At 35.0% G+C, this 15,249-nt stretch overlaps 1 protein-coding gene across 2 annotated transcripts in view; it reads left to right on the top strand.

Annotated features, from left to right (window-relative positions):
- Nucleotides 1-15,249, top strand: part of LOC106106721 (kinesin-like protein CG14535) — a 197,891-nt gene that overhangs the window by 148,475 nt on the left and 34,167 nt on the right. For both annotated transcript variants that reach the window (XM_013287358.1, XM_013287359.1), the window contains one exon: nucleotides 11,056-11,227. In XM_013287358.1, the coding sequence (XP_013142812.1) occupies nucleotides 11,056-11,227 (172 nt within the window). The remainder of the gene's footprint in view (nucleotides 1-11,055; nucleotides 11,228-15,249) is intronic.

Here is a 15,249-nt window from a genome sequence, read left to right as displayed (position 1 = left end):
ATTATTTTCACAATCTTCAAAGCCCTTCATTAATGTAAACAAACCAACCCGTCTATATACACTTCAAAGCGACTCAGCGCTTCTAGTGTTATAAAGCCGCAATACTTATCCTAAATAATTCATTCGACAAACGTCCAGCGTCAATCGCTTGTAAGCGCTTGATGGGATTCTTTTCTGTAGTGTTGTAACTCGTAGGGTTTTGAAAATGTTCGAAAGTACCTCCTGAAAATGGCTTGAGGTTTCCTTAGTTTCATCTATACTAATATAATAAAGCGTAAACACACACTTCTTTGTTGCTTAAGATGTCAGCAATTACAGCATATTTTTGAATAATTCTTTTTTTAATAAAAAGCCCTACACTTGCGTCAAGCTTAAGACTATATATTTTAACGCCATTAAACTTAGGTGGTAAATATTTTGGATAAAAACTCTAATATGGGAAAGAGACCATAAGTTGCTGCAAACATCAAGGAAGCAAGGTTGTCATCATGTCATGTCATTTTGACATTTGTAATTGATAATTTGACAAATGTAAACAACAAAATAATATTTTCATAATTTCATACGGATGAAATAGCATGGGAACAGCTAGTTTTCAAATAAAATGTATACCCATATTTATACGCACAACATCCAAATTTTAAATTCAATCTTCTCTGAGCAAAGTACACAAAGATTAATGTTTAAATTTTAACGACGTCACAAAATTTGATCGAATTGAGAAATTAGTCGAATGATTTTGTTAAGTATCGCCCGTCTTCGCTTTACTTAGTAGGCAAGTAAAGATAAGACAGGGCTCAAACAAAAGGAAACTTGGGGCGCGCTCGATTTGTCGCGTTTATCTAACTAGTTAATCAAGATTACAGTCAGCGCGATTTAAAACGGCCTAATAAATTAATGCGAACAGATTCCTGTCCGCTTTATTTTGGTTTACCAATGTTTGTGTTTTACTCGACTGATAAAGAGAGTAATTCTTTCCTGCGTAAGTTTGTATATATATAAATTATATTGTGACGGTCGGCCTAAAAATCTACTATTGTTTTAACATACAGTACGTTTGTGTACGTAATTGTCACACTGGATGACGTCACTTTTAAGAAAGACGCGTAACAATTCTATCCATATAACATGATAACTTTTTGGGTTTATAGACACTTTTATTTAAATACGTATTTTGTACTGTTTGCTTGATAAATAAATAAATAAGTAAATACTACTAAGTATTTTTTTCTGACTGAATTGCCACTGTTTGCCTTGAAGAGGCATTTACAGATTCATCGGATTTGAGGTGGCCGAGTGCAGATGGCGTTTGGCTTATAGCTAGTACGAGGGCTTCCTTAGGAGTCTCGGCACAGGCCGTTACTTCCTTATTATTACCAAATCGGGTAATTACTAATCTATTCATTAGGATTTAATGTCGTAAACATCGATGTTGTCAATACACCAGTTCTCCTATCCTGGTCCCGTATTTTCGAAAAAATATGCATGACCATAAACGTATTTATTCTCAGTAAATGCACGGAAATGTCGACAACTTAATAGCAATGTTCCATTCAGTCACATTCAGGTAGTCATTTGGTAAATATCAATAACGTAATGTTAGTTGCAATTTGCCGCAACGATGATTATGCGAAATTCGTTTTGCACCCAATTTAGCATATATGGAAATGTTGCGGCTCGACCTCAGTTCATTGTTTGTTGGCGCATAAATTATGTAGCTCATTTGGCCTGTTATAATTTTACATTCATTTTACACCGCGCATTGTAAACCTTTAGATATGTAACTATTCTAGCATTGTTTAGTCGCCCTATATCCGATTCAGTTCATCAGAAATTAATTTACTTTCTTTAATAATTGTAATATCGTAGACATTGATGTCAGTTTTTAAGTAAATTTTTCATAGATTTATATAGCAATTTTGTAACCAAAATAAGTGTTTTTTATTTGTTATAGTTCAAAATTGATTGTAATTAAAAGACAGGGCATAATTTTTTTTATCTAAAACTATCTGTTCTCATGCGGCGTGACGTAAGTGTAGGGCTTTTAGTTAAAAAAAGAATTATCCAAAAATATGCTGTGATTGCTGACATCTTAGGCAACAAAGAAGTGTGTGTTTACGCTTTATTATAATAGTATAGATTATATTTCATAAAGTTTTAATTAGCATTTCTTTAATTTCAATAATCAAGATTCACTGTCTAAAACATTTTAGTCACTACATACAAGGTGACTATATATACTCCCGTATGTTACACTCGCGGGGTAAGGCTTTTCCAACCCTCGAGATTTCCTGCCGTAAATCTTTGCCGCAAGTTGCGCGACAAAAATATCATTATGTAAATTTGCATTTAAATAAAAACCATGTTCCAAGGTGCTATGTAAAATTTATATTTAAATTCGTAAATATATTGCTGTTTTAAAAAACTGAAGGCTCTAACGTACACTATTGTAAGCCACAATTTTGATATTTATTGGTTTTTTTTTTATAATAACTTGATAAATACAATATTTTATGTAAAAAAAAGAACTGTAGATTTTTGTTCTTATCGATTATTTTTGATAAGTCGTATTAAATCTTAATGTTTAATTATCGTATGTTTAACGCAATGTATAATTTAAAGAAGCCATCGATTATTGCGGTAAAATATTATACAATAATATATGAGGAAAGATTGCAATACGAAAAGCAGAAAGCACTGGCGCAGTTAATCCTGTCAGATTAACTACCACAATCTGACTGAAAGCAGAACCGCGGCATATAGGCAGGATGAATTTTACACTAGGAAAATATCAAGATATCTTTTTGCTAACAACCCCGTGATGTTTTCGATTTTTTATCTAAAAAGATAATTTCGATAAATTCAATTTGTATTTAATCGAATTGTCGTGATGATGGCCAGTATCAATAAATAGTTGTTTTATAATAGACAAATAAAAAAGTTAGGACTGGCCATAAATAAAAAGCAATTACTAGCGACTCATGGCCTAAAACATCCGAAGTATTTCATTAATATGAGAAAGATATCGCATAACTGCAACATTTCCTACCGAGTTGGTAATATGAAAGTATTTACATATTTCATACATAGATACATACATTACTTTCAGTAATTAACTGATATGTAAATACCGCTTGCATTTACACTGACTAAGGTTTTGCTATTCCGGTGTAATGAACCTCTATACTCTATGGGCTAGGTTTATTAAAGTTTGAGTGTATGAATCTTATAATGTTTTGGAATAAATTAATTGATTATTTTTTTAACTTATAAAAATAAGTAATTGGTAACTATAATTTTTTTGTTTAAGGAGTCTTAGAACATAAAGTATTGAAGGTAAATGTTCTTATAAAACCTCAGTACCGTATAACCTTAACTATACTTAACTTTCTGCAGCTTAAAGCTTTCGTTTGCACCCAAAAATTACAATATTAATAGTCAAGCAACGTGTTACAGTCGTCAGTATTAAATAAAGTGTGTCCGAGGATCATTTGTCTTGCATGCGCAGTACGGAAAGTGCAAACCCCCCCGCGCCCGTCGTGCCCGCCGGCATCCCCGCGCCCGCCAACACCCCCCGCTCTCTGAAGGGGGTTTCGGCAACGAATATGGTATTTCATTTCCGCTCACTCCCGGAATTCCTCTTTCCACGTTTATTTTTATTCGTTTTTTGTATTCCCTTCCTGAAATGTATTTTTTCACGCATTCGCATGTTTTGTCTATACGTTAGCTTGGAGAGGATTGTTTTCTGACTTGTTAGTGTATGTTTAATTGAAAAGCTTTTGGCGTTGACATAGAACAATTGGATAGTCAAATACATTTGAGTCTTACTAGTAAATAAGATCCCACTAACATCTTGATGCGTTTTTATCTAATCAATTGACTATTAATAAACTCAAAAACGTTCCAAATTTAAACTTTCCATGAGTTCTAATAGCTGCCATGTATGTTAGCCTACTTCTACCATAAAAACAATCCAGAAGATCCACCCCTTTAAAACGTGCAGTGTCACAAATTCTCATGTTTCTCAGAATAGACCGCAAATCTTGTACGTGTCTGCTGGAATTGCACAGATAAAATAGAAGTAAAGTCGTAACTCGGAAGGCTGAGCTGTAGTCACGTGAAAATCCTTATAGCTTTACAAGACCCCGGGGCAACGCAGATTACGATTCCTATTTTATAAACGTCAAAGCTTCGAAGTCAAGAGGGTAAAGATTGTTCACAAGTTATACCCTCTCCTAGCTGTAACGACAATGTGCTGTTATTTAGGGGTGTGGAAATCTTGAAGTTAACATATTTTTAAACAAGATTTAATACTGCGATTTATAGTCATGTGACGGTAAAAATAATGCTTACATTGAATTAACAGTATTTTATTTTATACTAGCTTTCGCACCCGAGTGCGTTTTCGTGGAATTAAAAAGAACAAAAGTAAGTAACCTATATGTTTCTAAAAACTATGTTCTACAACTATGCCAAACTTCATCGAGATCCTTTCAGCCGTTTAGGTGATAAAGTCTGACAAACATCCATCTATTTAAGCTTTCGAATATAGTAAGATATTTACATTATATTTGTAAATGATTGATGAATCTTTGTAGTAAGTTTCTCACAAATGTATTATCTTGATGCTTAACTCAAATATGTAAGATAGTCTGGAATAACATTACTAAAGGTTTATTCCGGATAAAGTCGCGGGCAAACGCTACTTCTATAATAAATTGTAAAGTTATTTATGTGGCAATATTTTAAACGAGCAATTTTAAAAATCGTTTTACTGGAATTCGTTTTAAAAGCATCAATGCAGTTTATTCAGTACCGAACCAATGTGAGATCTGAATCTTTAACGTTCAACAGTCTATTTCCGTAAACGAGGTTCTCGATTAGAAAGATATGTAAATCTTTGGTAGCTTTATAACCTTTGGCAATGCACCCGTTGCGGAGCGGAATACGAGGTGAAAATAGTACTTATATTTTATGTACAGGCGTTATGAAAACTGCTTTAAATTATTGAATTATTTTTTTATAGTTAATGCTATTTAGTATATTATACACTAACTTTTGCCCGCGACTCCGTTCGCGTGAAATTTAGAAAGAAAGAAGAAATGACAAAATATAGCCTATGTTACTCACAGATAAATAACCTTTCTTACGGTGAAAGATTTTTTTAAATCGGCCCAGTAGTTTTTGAGTCTATTCGTTACAATCAAACAAAGCTTTCCTCTTTATAATATAGTATAACATAATAGATATTCGATTCACTATTGAAAGAAAATTATTTCCTTTTTAAGTAATGTAACAACAGCCCCGTATAATATAGACTTTTTTTCGGCTAGTAGTTTAGTTAGGCGTAATTAATATGAACATGTATAGAGGTGTAATACACCGAATCAGTTTAATATGATTTTTGAACCCGACCTGATCAAGATAGTCATTAAAAAGTCTGTAGTATACAGAGGGTCACAGATACAGATTGGTGACCAAGAGGAAGGAAAAGAAGGAAAGGAAGACAGCGTCTAAGATGGGAGGACGAAATCAGAAAAACTGTTGCTATCACATGGAAAAGGATGACCTATCAAGAAGAGAGTGGCAAGCATTATTGGAGGCCTCTGAGGAAAAGCATCACAATCCGGTGTCAAATAATAACTAATTATTGTTTATATTTTTATTGTTAAACACTGTTAGATTGTTAAATAAAGGCTATTATTATTATTATATAGATTACAGGGTCTCTAAACAAACAGTTATCACTCAACCTACAACTGATTTTCCGCGCACAATTTTTGCATGTTGCTATCAATACAAAATGTTATCTTCAATTTTTATCGCTGCTATTAACATCGGTAATCTCACTTAATCCTCACAAATGGTTCCTTTGTGTGGACTAATATGTACTGGACGCAAAAATCGGACGCACCCTTTACCGAAACTTTCCCATCAGGCAATACAATGCACGCTTCACACACGCATCCCTAGTTTAGGGATGATCTATGACAGCCAAGTCACGAGCGAACAGCGATAAAAAAAATAAAGTGGCTAGCCTTAGTACAATATTATTACAATCGAACATTAAGGGCTTATTCCACTGGCTGATAGAGCCTCAGATAGCTTAAAAATGACATCACTGTCAGATATTTCCATCACATGTTTTACACTTTGGATTGTTATCAGTTAATTTACAATTTGGTGGAACAGGCCCTTAGTGTTGTAAAATATAGTAATGCATTTCATTAATCACTAATATTCGTGAGAGATTTTTCGTAACATCAACAAAGTATGAGATTTGTTAGTGTACTAAATGCCCGTGAGGGGCGCTGCACTCAACTGTCGTTTTAAAGCCAAAAAGTATAGTTTTCATGAAAGATTAATTTATGCTTTCAAATTTAAAAAAACTGAAGTTGTGAATATCTGACTAATTGAAATACAATTTTAGGTCATTGATTTAAGTCTTATCAATTGTGCCATATACCAAGGGTTGAAAAAAATCCCCGATTCGTCTATAAAAGGAACAAACCCTCGCACGCAACAATGCCATGATCTGTCTAATGAAGAGTTTTATACACAAAGCCAACTCCTTTATTAATACCGCATGGCTGTGCGTCTGCCGAGACAGAGTTATGCATTAACACTCTATCATACTTCATACTTATATTATAAATGCGAAAGTTTAGACGGATGGATGGATTTTTGTTAGAGTTTGTAGCCTAAACGACTAAACGGATTTCGATGAAATTTGGAGCAGATGTAGAGAATAGTCTGGAAGAACACATAGGCTAATCACTTTTGGTTTTTTTTTAATCCACACGGACGGAGTCGCGGTCGAAAGCTAGTAGTTACTAACTACAGTATAAATATACTAAAATATTATTAATAACTATTTTAATTAAAAAAATAATTGCCAAATAAAATGAAAAATTTATAGTAAAATTCATCTTAAAAAACGAAAGTTTACTTACAGTGCTTACTTTTTTCTATTAAAATTTGAATGTATTTGAAAATACATTGAAATAAGCTTTCTTTCTTAATGAACAAAAAAGAACAGTGTGACAATATTACAAAGATTAGAAATCTTAAACTTTTCCTGTTTAGCGAACTGTTGAAAGTTCCACAGGTCTCTTTGTAGCCGGTTCTTTACAAATGAAAACTGTCTGGAAGGCACTTACGAGCTTTAAAATCCCCTCTGACACACTCTTTCATATAAAAACAACTAGAATTTAAAATGACTGTCGCTTGCTCATCACATTTCTCGTTTTCGATGTCTGAAGCAACATTTTTACAGGCATTTTACTCAAACATCCACTGAACTGATTTGAATTTACACGTTCAATCGTCGCAGCGAATAGTCTTGGCGACTAAAACATCTTGCATCATACATTGTAAGTTTATATCAAAAAATCTGTTTGCGCAAAATACTACTATAAAATGACTCGTTGTATAACTTGCTACGAACATTGTATTGTGCTTGTAAAAAGAAAAAAGCCTGCTTAAAATGTGTCTATCGTATTGAAAAGTCCGCCTCGACGCGATTGGATGGTCCTGTTAAAGGCCTTCCTTTATATTTATTGCCATCATTTTCCCAAACAATACAAGCTGTGCTAACTTATATTTGCCGATACAAAACAAACCCGCAATCTCTACGTCGACACCATAAAGTTCAATTTGCAATAAATTATAATACGTCACACTGTATGCAAAAGTTATTCCTAGCCTGGCCGGCTGCCATGCGGGGTTTGAAAAAAATCGTCTAGTCAGGAATAAAAGGTGTAAACTGGAATTGTTTGAATCTAAAACTTTCATGGCGTGCATAAGTTTTGGAAGACAATTTTTATGTCGCGACATCGGGAACTTCGTCTCCAATTCCGAATACTACGAGAAAGAAAGAGATAACTGATTTTGGAAAAATAAATAAAATCGATATGTTTTATTTGGCCGTGTAAACATAAACAATATTTCTAAATTTATCTAAGGTAAACATCTATATCTCACTCATAGAATCATACTATACTAATATTCCAATTGGAAAAGTTCCGATTGATGTTTGCACGTAACTCCAAAACAGTAATGGATTCCAACTACTTTCTTAGTTTTTTTAACACTGCCTTGACGAAGTCGCGGGCAATATCTGTTATCAAATATTCATAAAGATGACACTCCTAACTGTCGAGAATACGCGTTACTGTATTCCATTTAGAGAGTTCCACTATTTTTACATAAGGCATTAAAAGAGTTTCCCATTTCCCTTGCGTGCGAAAAACCACTTCACAAACCATTTATCAATTCATTTTGCAAAAATGTTTCTAATTTAAGCGAATAAATGTCAAATAACGGAATACCAAAAACTATAAAACAGGAAAGTAAACAACATTTTATAACCCTATTTAGCACCATTATGGAGTAATGAATAATAAAAAGAAATAAAAGAAACGACTTAATGCGCTGTTTAGGATCAATTGTTGACGTCACGCGAGGCTATTCGGGGGCCTAAAAAACCCCGCTTAGCTACTGAAAGATTTATAAGCTACAAGTTTGCCAACTATTTGCGATGAAGACGATTGTATTTAAAGAAAAATATGCTTTACTAATGCTTGTAAAACCGCTAGAACGTTAGTTTTTGTTACAAAATTGAAAATCGGCTAAAATAATAAAATAGAAGGCAGGCAAAGGCTCTCGTGGGCTTATTCATGCTCCGAGGAGCATTCTATCAAATGTCAAGTCTCGACCTTTCTTGGATTGTTTTCAGCGCGCGCAGCGGCCCGTGAAATCAGAGACATCATAGAGGCATAAACATCCTTTGAAAATTGCAAGATATTATATCTACAGCCTTTTCGACTTTGTCTCGGGTTTACTTAGTTCTTTTATTCATTTTATTGTTTTTATTGGATTTGGTTTTTGTGAGGTTACATATTGCTACATTATTGCGCTATTCAGTTTGTTGGTCTTTTGGTGACAAATGAACAAGGGGCCACAGGAATTCGCCAAAATAGCTAAGGAACCATAGACATCCGGTACTAAATCCACTTCCCCTTGAACGATATGGGTGGAGACTAATACATGTTTCTAACACTGGATCGATAAATTCGATTGAAAAGAAAACATATAAATCCCCTGGCAATGGTAAAAAATAAGTACCATTTCTTTAATGTAAACATACACTCCAGTTATGTCAATAGCTTGTGTCAATAGTCCGTTTAGTCAAAAGGCTCTACAATTCATTTCCCTAAGGTGAGTTCGGCAATCTCTTGATCGATGACCGTTCTAAGTGGTATCACAAACGTCCATCATGTTAAGTGAAGCGGACATCGTATTGAAAGCTATTGATTTATGTCGCACGTGGACATGTTTGATTAAACTTTTTATGAAAACATGTATGGATGGGGTATAAATATTGTTCGGCAAACATAGAATTCATTCCAATGAAACTTTGATAACATGAGCAGATTTTAGAAATTTCATTGCATACATTGTTTTGTCCTGTATATGTTTGTCAAAGATAGCTTTCTTTACTAATAGGTAACGAGAGTGGTGTTAACAAAGATTTTAAACTAAAAAATCCAATACATCGCTTCCTACTTTTGTACTAAAGCTTACCCTGAATAAAGTGGCCATTGTGCCAACCTGTCGAACTGATAAATCGATATAAGCATGACCCTTCAATTAGTCTACATGGGCCCCTACCGCGTTATCGCTGCACATACGATGCACGAAGGGCCCGCAACGTTCAGCCAAAGTCGAGAGTTATCTAAACATTCCCATAGAAGAATGTTAATAGCCCGCGGCACATTAAACCAGGAGGGGAGTCAGCACGCGACCGCTGCACGCCACACCGCGCCTTGCCACCATATTATGGTTTCATTTTTAAACATTCAGAATATGCAATTGCAACAAATTTGCAATTGGTTACTACTACCTTTTAGGACATTTTTCGTTGTGTTTTGTTTAATTTTGTAACCCATTGTTCTTTTATTAAAAACTATTACCAGCAAAAATATAGTTTGTTTAGTCACTTTTTCTGTAGGAGGATAACTTTGTTATTCCTGTGATCTGAATTGACAATCATGCTATCTTTGTTTTATGTCCCAAAGGAATTTATGAGCTCTAAGAAAATTTATTCAAAGACAATGATCTCAATCGGAAAAAGACTCTCTTGTGATTAATATCCTTAATACGTTGTTTATATGCGGCAGTTCACGTCGTATGAATACCAATTCGTGATATATTAAGATCTTCGATGTCATCCGTCGAGCCACTTTCCAATATTCTAAGAGAATTTTCAATTTTAACCCCGCCCAAGAAAGCCGTTTGGTAGCATTAAAATAAAATACGGGCTACAGTCAGTCGTCACGTAGACTCCATCCATCACGGGATCGTGTGCAGGGCCCTTTATGCTCCGGGGTATTGACGCGGGGGCGAATTTTTGAAAAATGTAAAAAGGTCAGCCGGGACATCACGTCCTATTCATTTATTACGTTCGAATTCCTATGGTCTGGTATTGAGCGACGCAACAAAAATGTTGCCTGTAGTATTTCCCCATGCCTGTTGCAATCCTTCACATCGATGTTGCATATCATTGTGTAGACCGGCATCCATTGTAATGAATAATGACAGTTTTATGTATTCCGAATAGCAGATTCCTCCTCGGAATATGATAAAACGTTAGTAATCGAACAAGTAGACATGTGCATCGATCAGTCCCATTTTGAATAGCTTTTTCATTCTAGACAAAGTTACCATTCTACAACAAAACGTAATACTTATTAATGTTATGTTTTTGACCACCTAGTGTTAGGAGGAGTAAATATGCCTTTGTTTGCTGTCCCTCTATCACACTTCATACTAATGTTATAAATGCGAAAGTTTAGTGGATGGATGTTTATTAAAGTTTGTAGCTTAATCAGCTGAACGGATTTCAATGAAATTTAGTATAAATAAGACATTTATTTTCCATTCCATGCGGACGGAGTCACGGGCGAAAGGTAGTCTGTAAATAAAACAAGAGAAGTAAAAACAATGATGTATATTATTACATTGAAACATTAATAAACCGTGTCTTGTTCTCAGGGCGTCAACAACAAAATGCAGCGGGGGTTCCCCGCATAGAGAGCGACGACGACGCGATGAAGATGCGGCGCCGGCGGGGGGCTTCACTTCTGCGTTGCATCGCACGCCCCCCGCGCCGCCTCCAGCACTATTGCGACGTCTCGGCGTTAAGGAACCCACTGGGGTTGGCAAGGTAAGTTAACTTATCCTTAGATAGTGAAATTGGTATCACATAGTCTGTCTACTTGGAGTAAGTCCCTACATTTCAAAAGTCTCAATTTTACGAAGTGAACACGCCCCATATTTGTCCCATTCCTTTCCTATATTTTTCATATACGGTAAAGATGGGAAGGGAAAGTGGTATGACGGTGGAAGAGACACATAGAAAAGGGAATTATCCTCTTTATGTGTATCATCTCCGTTGATTAAGGGAACGCATCTGCAGTTGTGGGTGAACATAAGCAGCGATCGCTTCGCTTTCTCGTCGAATTCAGGCGATCGTTAGCTCGTTTGCCGCCTTATAGTAAAAACAAATGCTTGAGTTCTCTGAACGTGTATAGAATTGACAACAGTTTCATAGTTTTGTGTCATACAAATGGTACACGGTCTGTAATTTAATAAAAGAGAGAGCGCTAATGATATAAAAGTTGTGGAGCACTGTCGACTATAACTTGATTAGTGGCGAATTACACAGAAAATGCCGACTCAACTCTCTCTGGTGGATCGTGAATTGAATACAAAATTAAATAAAACATGAAACGCCAACTTTTAATTGTAAATACCCAAAGGACTGTTAATTGAAAGTAATTTCTTCTAAAACTCTTAAAGCTTCGATACTACGTTAAGACATCTTAACTGTATCTACTGAATTTTCAAAGATAAAAGAAACTTTTAATAACGCAATAAAACTGTAGGTACACAACGTCCCTTATACCACATGCGGCTTCTAAATGGTGGATAAATATGGCTGATGTTTCCGTAAAGCTTGTTTTTTGATATAATAATCATTTAGTCTCATTTTCTTCGTACCTTAACTCAAAGTATGTAATTAATGAACTGAAGTTTAAGTTAAAAATATAGAAAGCTACATACTTTTATACCTGGTAGTTTTATCTTTACATTTACTAACGAAGTCAGAATTCCTATACAAGCCTCATAAAGTACACCAACATTAGCACACTAGGAGCGATAAAGTCTATAAAAGTGTATTTATTGCTAGACTAAGAGCGTACACCTGAAACTAAACCATCGCACAACTGTTTAGTCCCGTTATGATTTCTATGAGCTTATATGGAGGTGCACATTACGAGATTTTTAGTTATGTAACAAAACAGTTGAATGGGCTGCGAAACAATCGACATTCGCACAACAGTCATGCGATAGTTTAGTCAAAGATGTACGCCATCTTAGTAATAGATAGATATCTTGGTGTGGAGCCACTGCGCTCATTAGTGTGATCATCTGTTGTCTTGTAAACGCAACCAATTAGCGCAACGGCGGCGCCGTTAAATCATTGAGTCGACCGTGACTCGACTTCGTCTCAGTTCGAAGGGTCGGTAAAGACTCGGACACACTATTTGCAAAAAAAAACGTAAATAGACAAAGAGTATTAGGCCCCAGGCGGTAAAATAAAAACAACTTACATACGCGGAATACATTATTCATCTACTTAGGTGTTGAATTCAAAAAGTTTTTCATATGGTCAAAGGAATAGTAAAAAGATGCAAAATGTAAAAACAAATGATTGTATTTCTAGGAAACAGTTCTATGTTTTTAATAAAAAAGGTGTCCAACAAGGCTTTAGAAGACAGGACTCAAGAGCAACCATAGTTTATTAAACAGAGTAACAGAAAATAAAAAATATTTAATTAGTCCTGATTCCTTGTACAATGTGAACAATTCTTTACAGTAAGTTTCTTTAAAGGGCCATTTCAAGAGTTTTTGTCGAGCGTTCGCGCTTTCGTGGAATTCGCAAATTGGAGGAACAAATTTACTTTATGTTGAAGAACACAAACTCTTTAAGCTTCCTTCAGATTTAATCCCGTTTTCTTTATTTTATTATTATTTTTTCGCTTCCCTTGAGTCATTATTTTTAATAGTAACTTTTAGAAAGAAAATACTCTTTAAAAGTAAAAATTATTACACCATCGAACTACAATCAGACATTAACAGACAGAAATGCCAAATTTATAATTTTTTTCAGTGTAATTAATTTCCAGTCTGACATTTTCCAAAATATCCTCAAAATTAGAATTGAGTTTAAAAAAATAAACTCAATTCCAAATTTTACATTTAAATATTCCAAACTTAAAAGCTAAATTAAAAACTAAACTCGCATTTTAATAAGAAGTATTTAACACTTGGTCTGCAAGTCGGGGCTCCCTCGGCCCTGCGTCCCACGTCCCTCGCCCCTCGCTCCCTCGCCCCTCTTGCAGGCGTGCTTGTCTGCGGTCCACTAATGCTATAAGGCGGTCGACTAACGAGACGCGCCGCGGGAATTATAACTAGGATACCTCACGGACCACCACAATGCTCAAACTTTACTAACAAACAACGAAATGATAACGAAGAGACATTATTAAAGGAACATTTATTAGTACAAGTTTGCCAGAATCAAATATCTTCCAAAATTCGGATACTTAGCTATAACAACTATAAAATAAAAGTTTAAAAGAATTGTAATCTTGCATTTTACACAAACCCTGCTAAATATTACTGAATCTAACTTAAAATAACAATTAATGCAAGTCATTCACAACTATGATGAAAGGACAAACAACAGAAATAACTATTTTTATTAGGAGCAAACATTAAAACGATATACATGTCACTCGGTCAATAAATCAAGCAATACTAAGTGACAAACATTATTTTTAATAACTCGGTACATTCAAGCAGATGTGACTCAAAATACACCGACAAGCAAAGGGGTTAGTTTCACGTCTGATTTATATGAAAGTATACACAATTTCATGCCTTAACAAGCTATAAAAGGCTAAAAACATTCACGCTCATTACATAGCGTCCCTTGTTGTTTATTTGGTTATGTACGAGGCAATTACTGACGGCGGTGGCAGGGTTAACGTGTTGAAAGACGCGCTAACAAGAACCACGTGTGCGACTTGCCTATTATTAGTGCGCGCATACACCGAATAATCTTTTTTTCTGCCGTGTGTCACGCGCTTTATTGTGCACTCGCTTGCAATTGGACCCCTTTTGCTTTTTAATTACGATGCAACCCTACAAGGTTAGGGTTGTTTACGTTCGGAGTGTCGCAATAGTGATGCACTCTAAATATACTTCATCTAAACATATATATCATTCTAACGAACATCATTTAGAAAAAAAATATACAGACGAATTGAGTACCTCCTTATTCTACTTATTCTATGAATAAACCCAACCTATGTTTCTTCTTTATATTTTGTCTAACGTTCGTAAAGATCCCGCCAGCAAAATATGAAAAAATGAGAGTTAAAATATCCGGATATTAAGTTCGTTAAGTAGTAAATGCATTTATAATTTATGTCAACTCAATTTTTTGGAAAAGGTATAACCATAGCTCTATGCTATTTCTAGATCCGCTTTAATCCGGGGATACAAAAACAACACAACGCCGGCTAGCTGGTGAAATTTGCAATGCAAGAAAACAACGTATACGTCCTAGATAAAATGAAACCGCCAACATGCGGCGTAACAAAAACCCGACTGAATCCCAACAGAGTCGCGCAGTATCGAAATTAGCCGACTTATAGTGCAAATGCAATTGTTTTTTAAAACCTTATCTCTGGACGTCGTCAGTTGCGAAAATACCTTAACCGCTTTTAAGCATTTAAGCCGCTAATGGGTACAGACAGTGTTGGTAATCCCCAACGGAATCTACGAGTATATCTATACTTTTATAATAAAGCGTAAACACACACTTCTTTGTTGCCTAAGATGTCAGCAATTACAGCATATTTTTGAACAATTCTTTTTTAAATAAAAAGCCCTTGCCAAGATTGCCAAGGTTTGTCATGTCATGTAATTTTGACATTTGCTATTGATAATTTGACAAATGTAAACAATAAAACATTTTTTTATAATTTCATAATAAAGCCGCACGGGATCAGCTAGTTACTAATGTTGTTCGGAAGAATAATAAAAACATTTTTTTCACAACTTAAATTACCCTGTATTAAAATATGACATTGCTTTATTTTGCCGCGTAGTCAA

This window comes from Papilio polytes, unplaced genomic scaffold, assembly GCF_000836215.1.
Source record: "Papilio polytes unplaced genomic scaffold, Ppol_1.0 DF822178.1, whole genome shotgun sequence".
Taxonomy (NCBI): Eukaryota; Metazoa; Arthropoda; class Insecta; order Lepidoptera; family Papilionidae; genus Papilio; species Papilio polytes.
The sequence above is the reverse complement of the archived record's forward strand: the minus strand, read 5'-3'. Positions and strand labels throughout refer to the sequence as shown.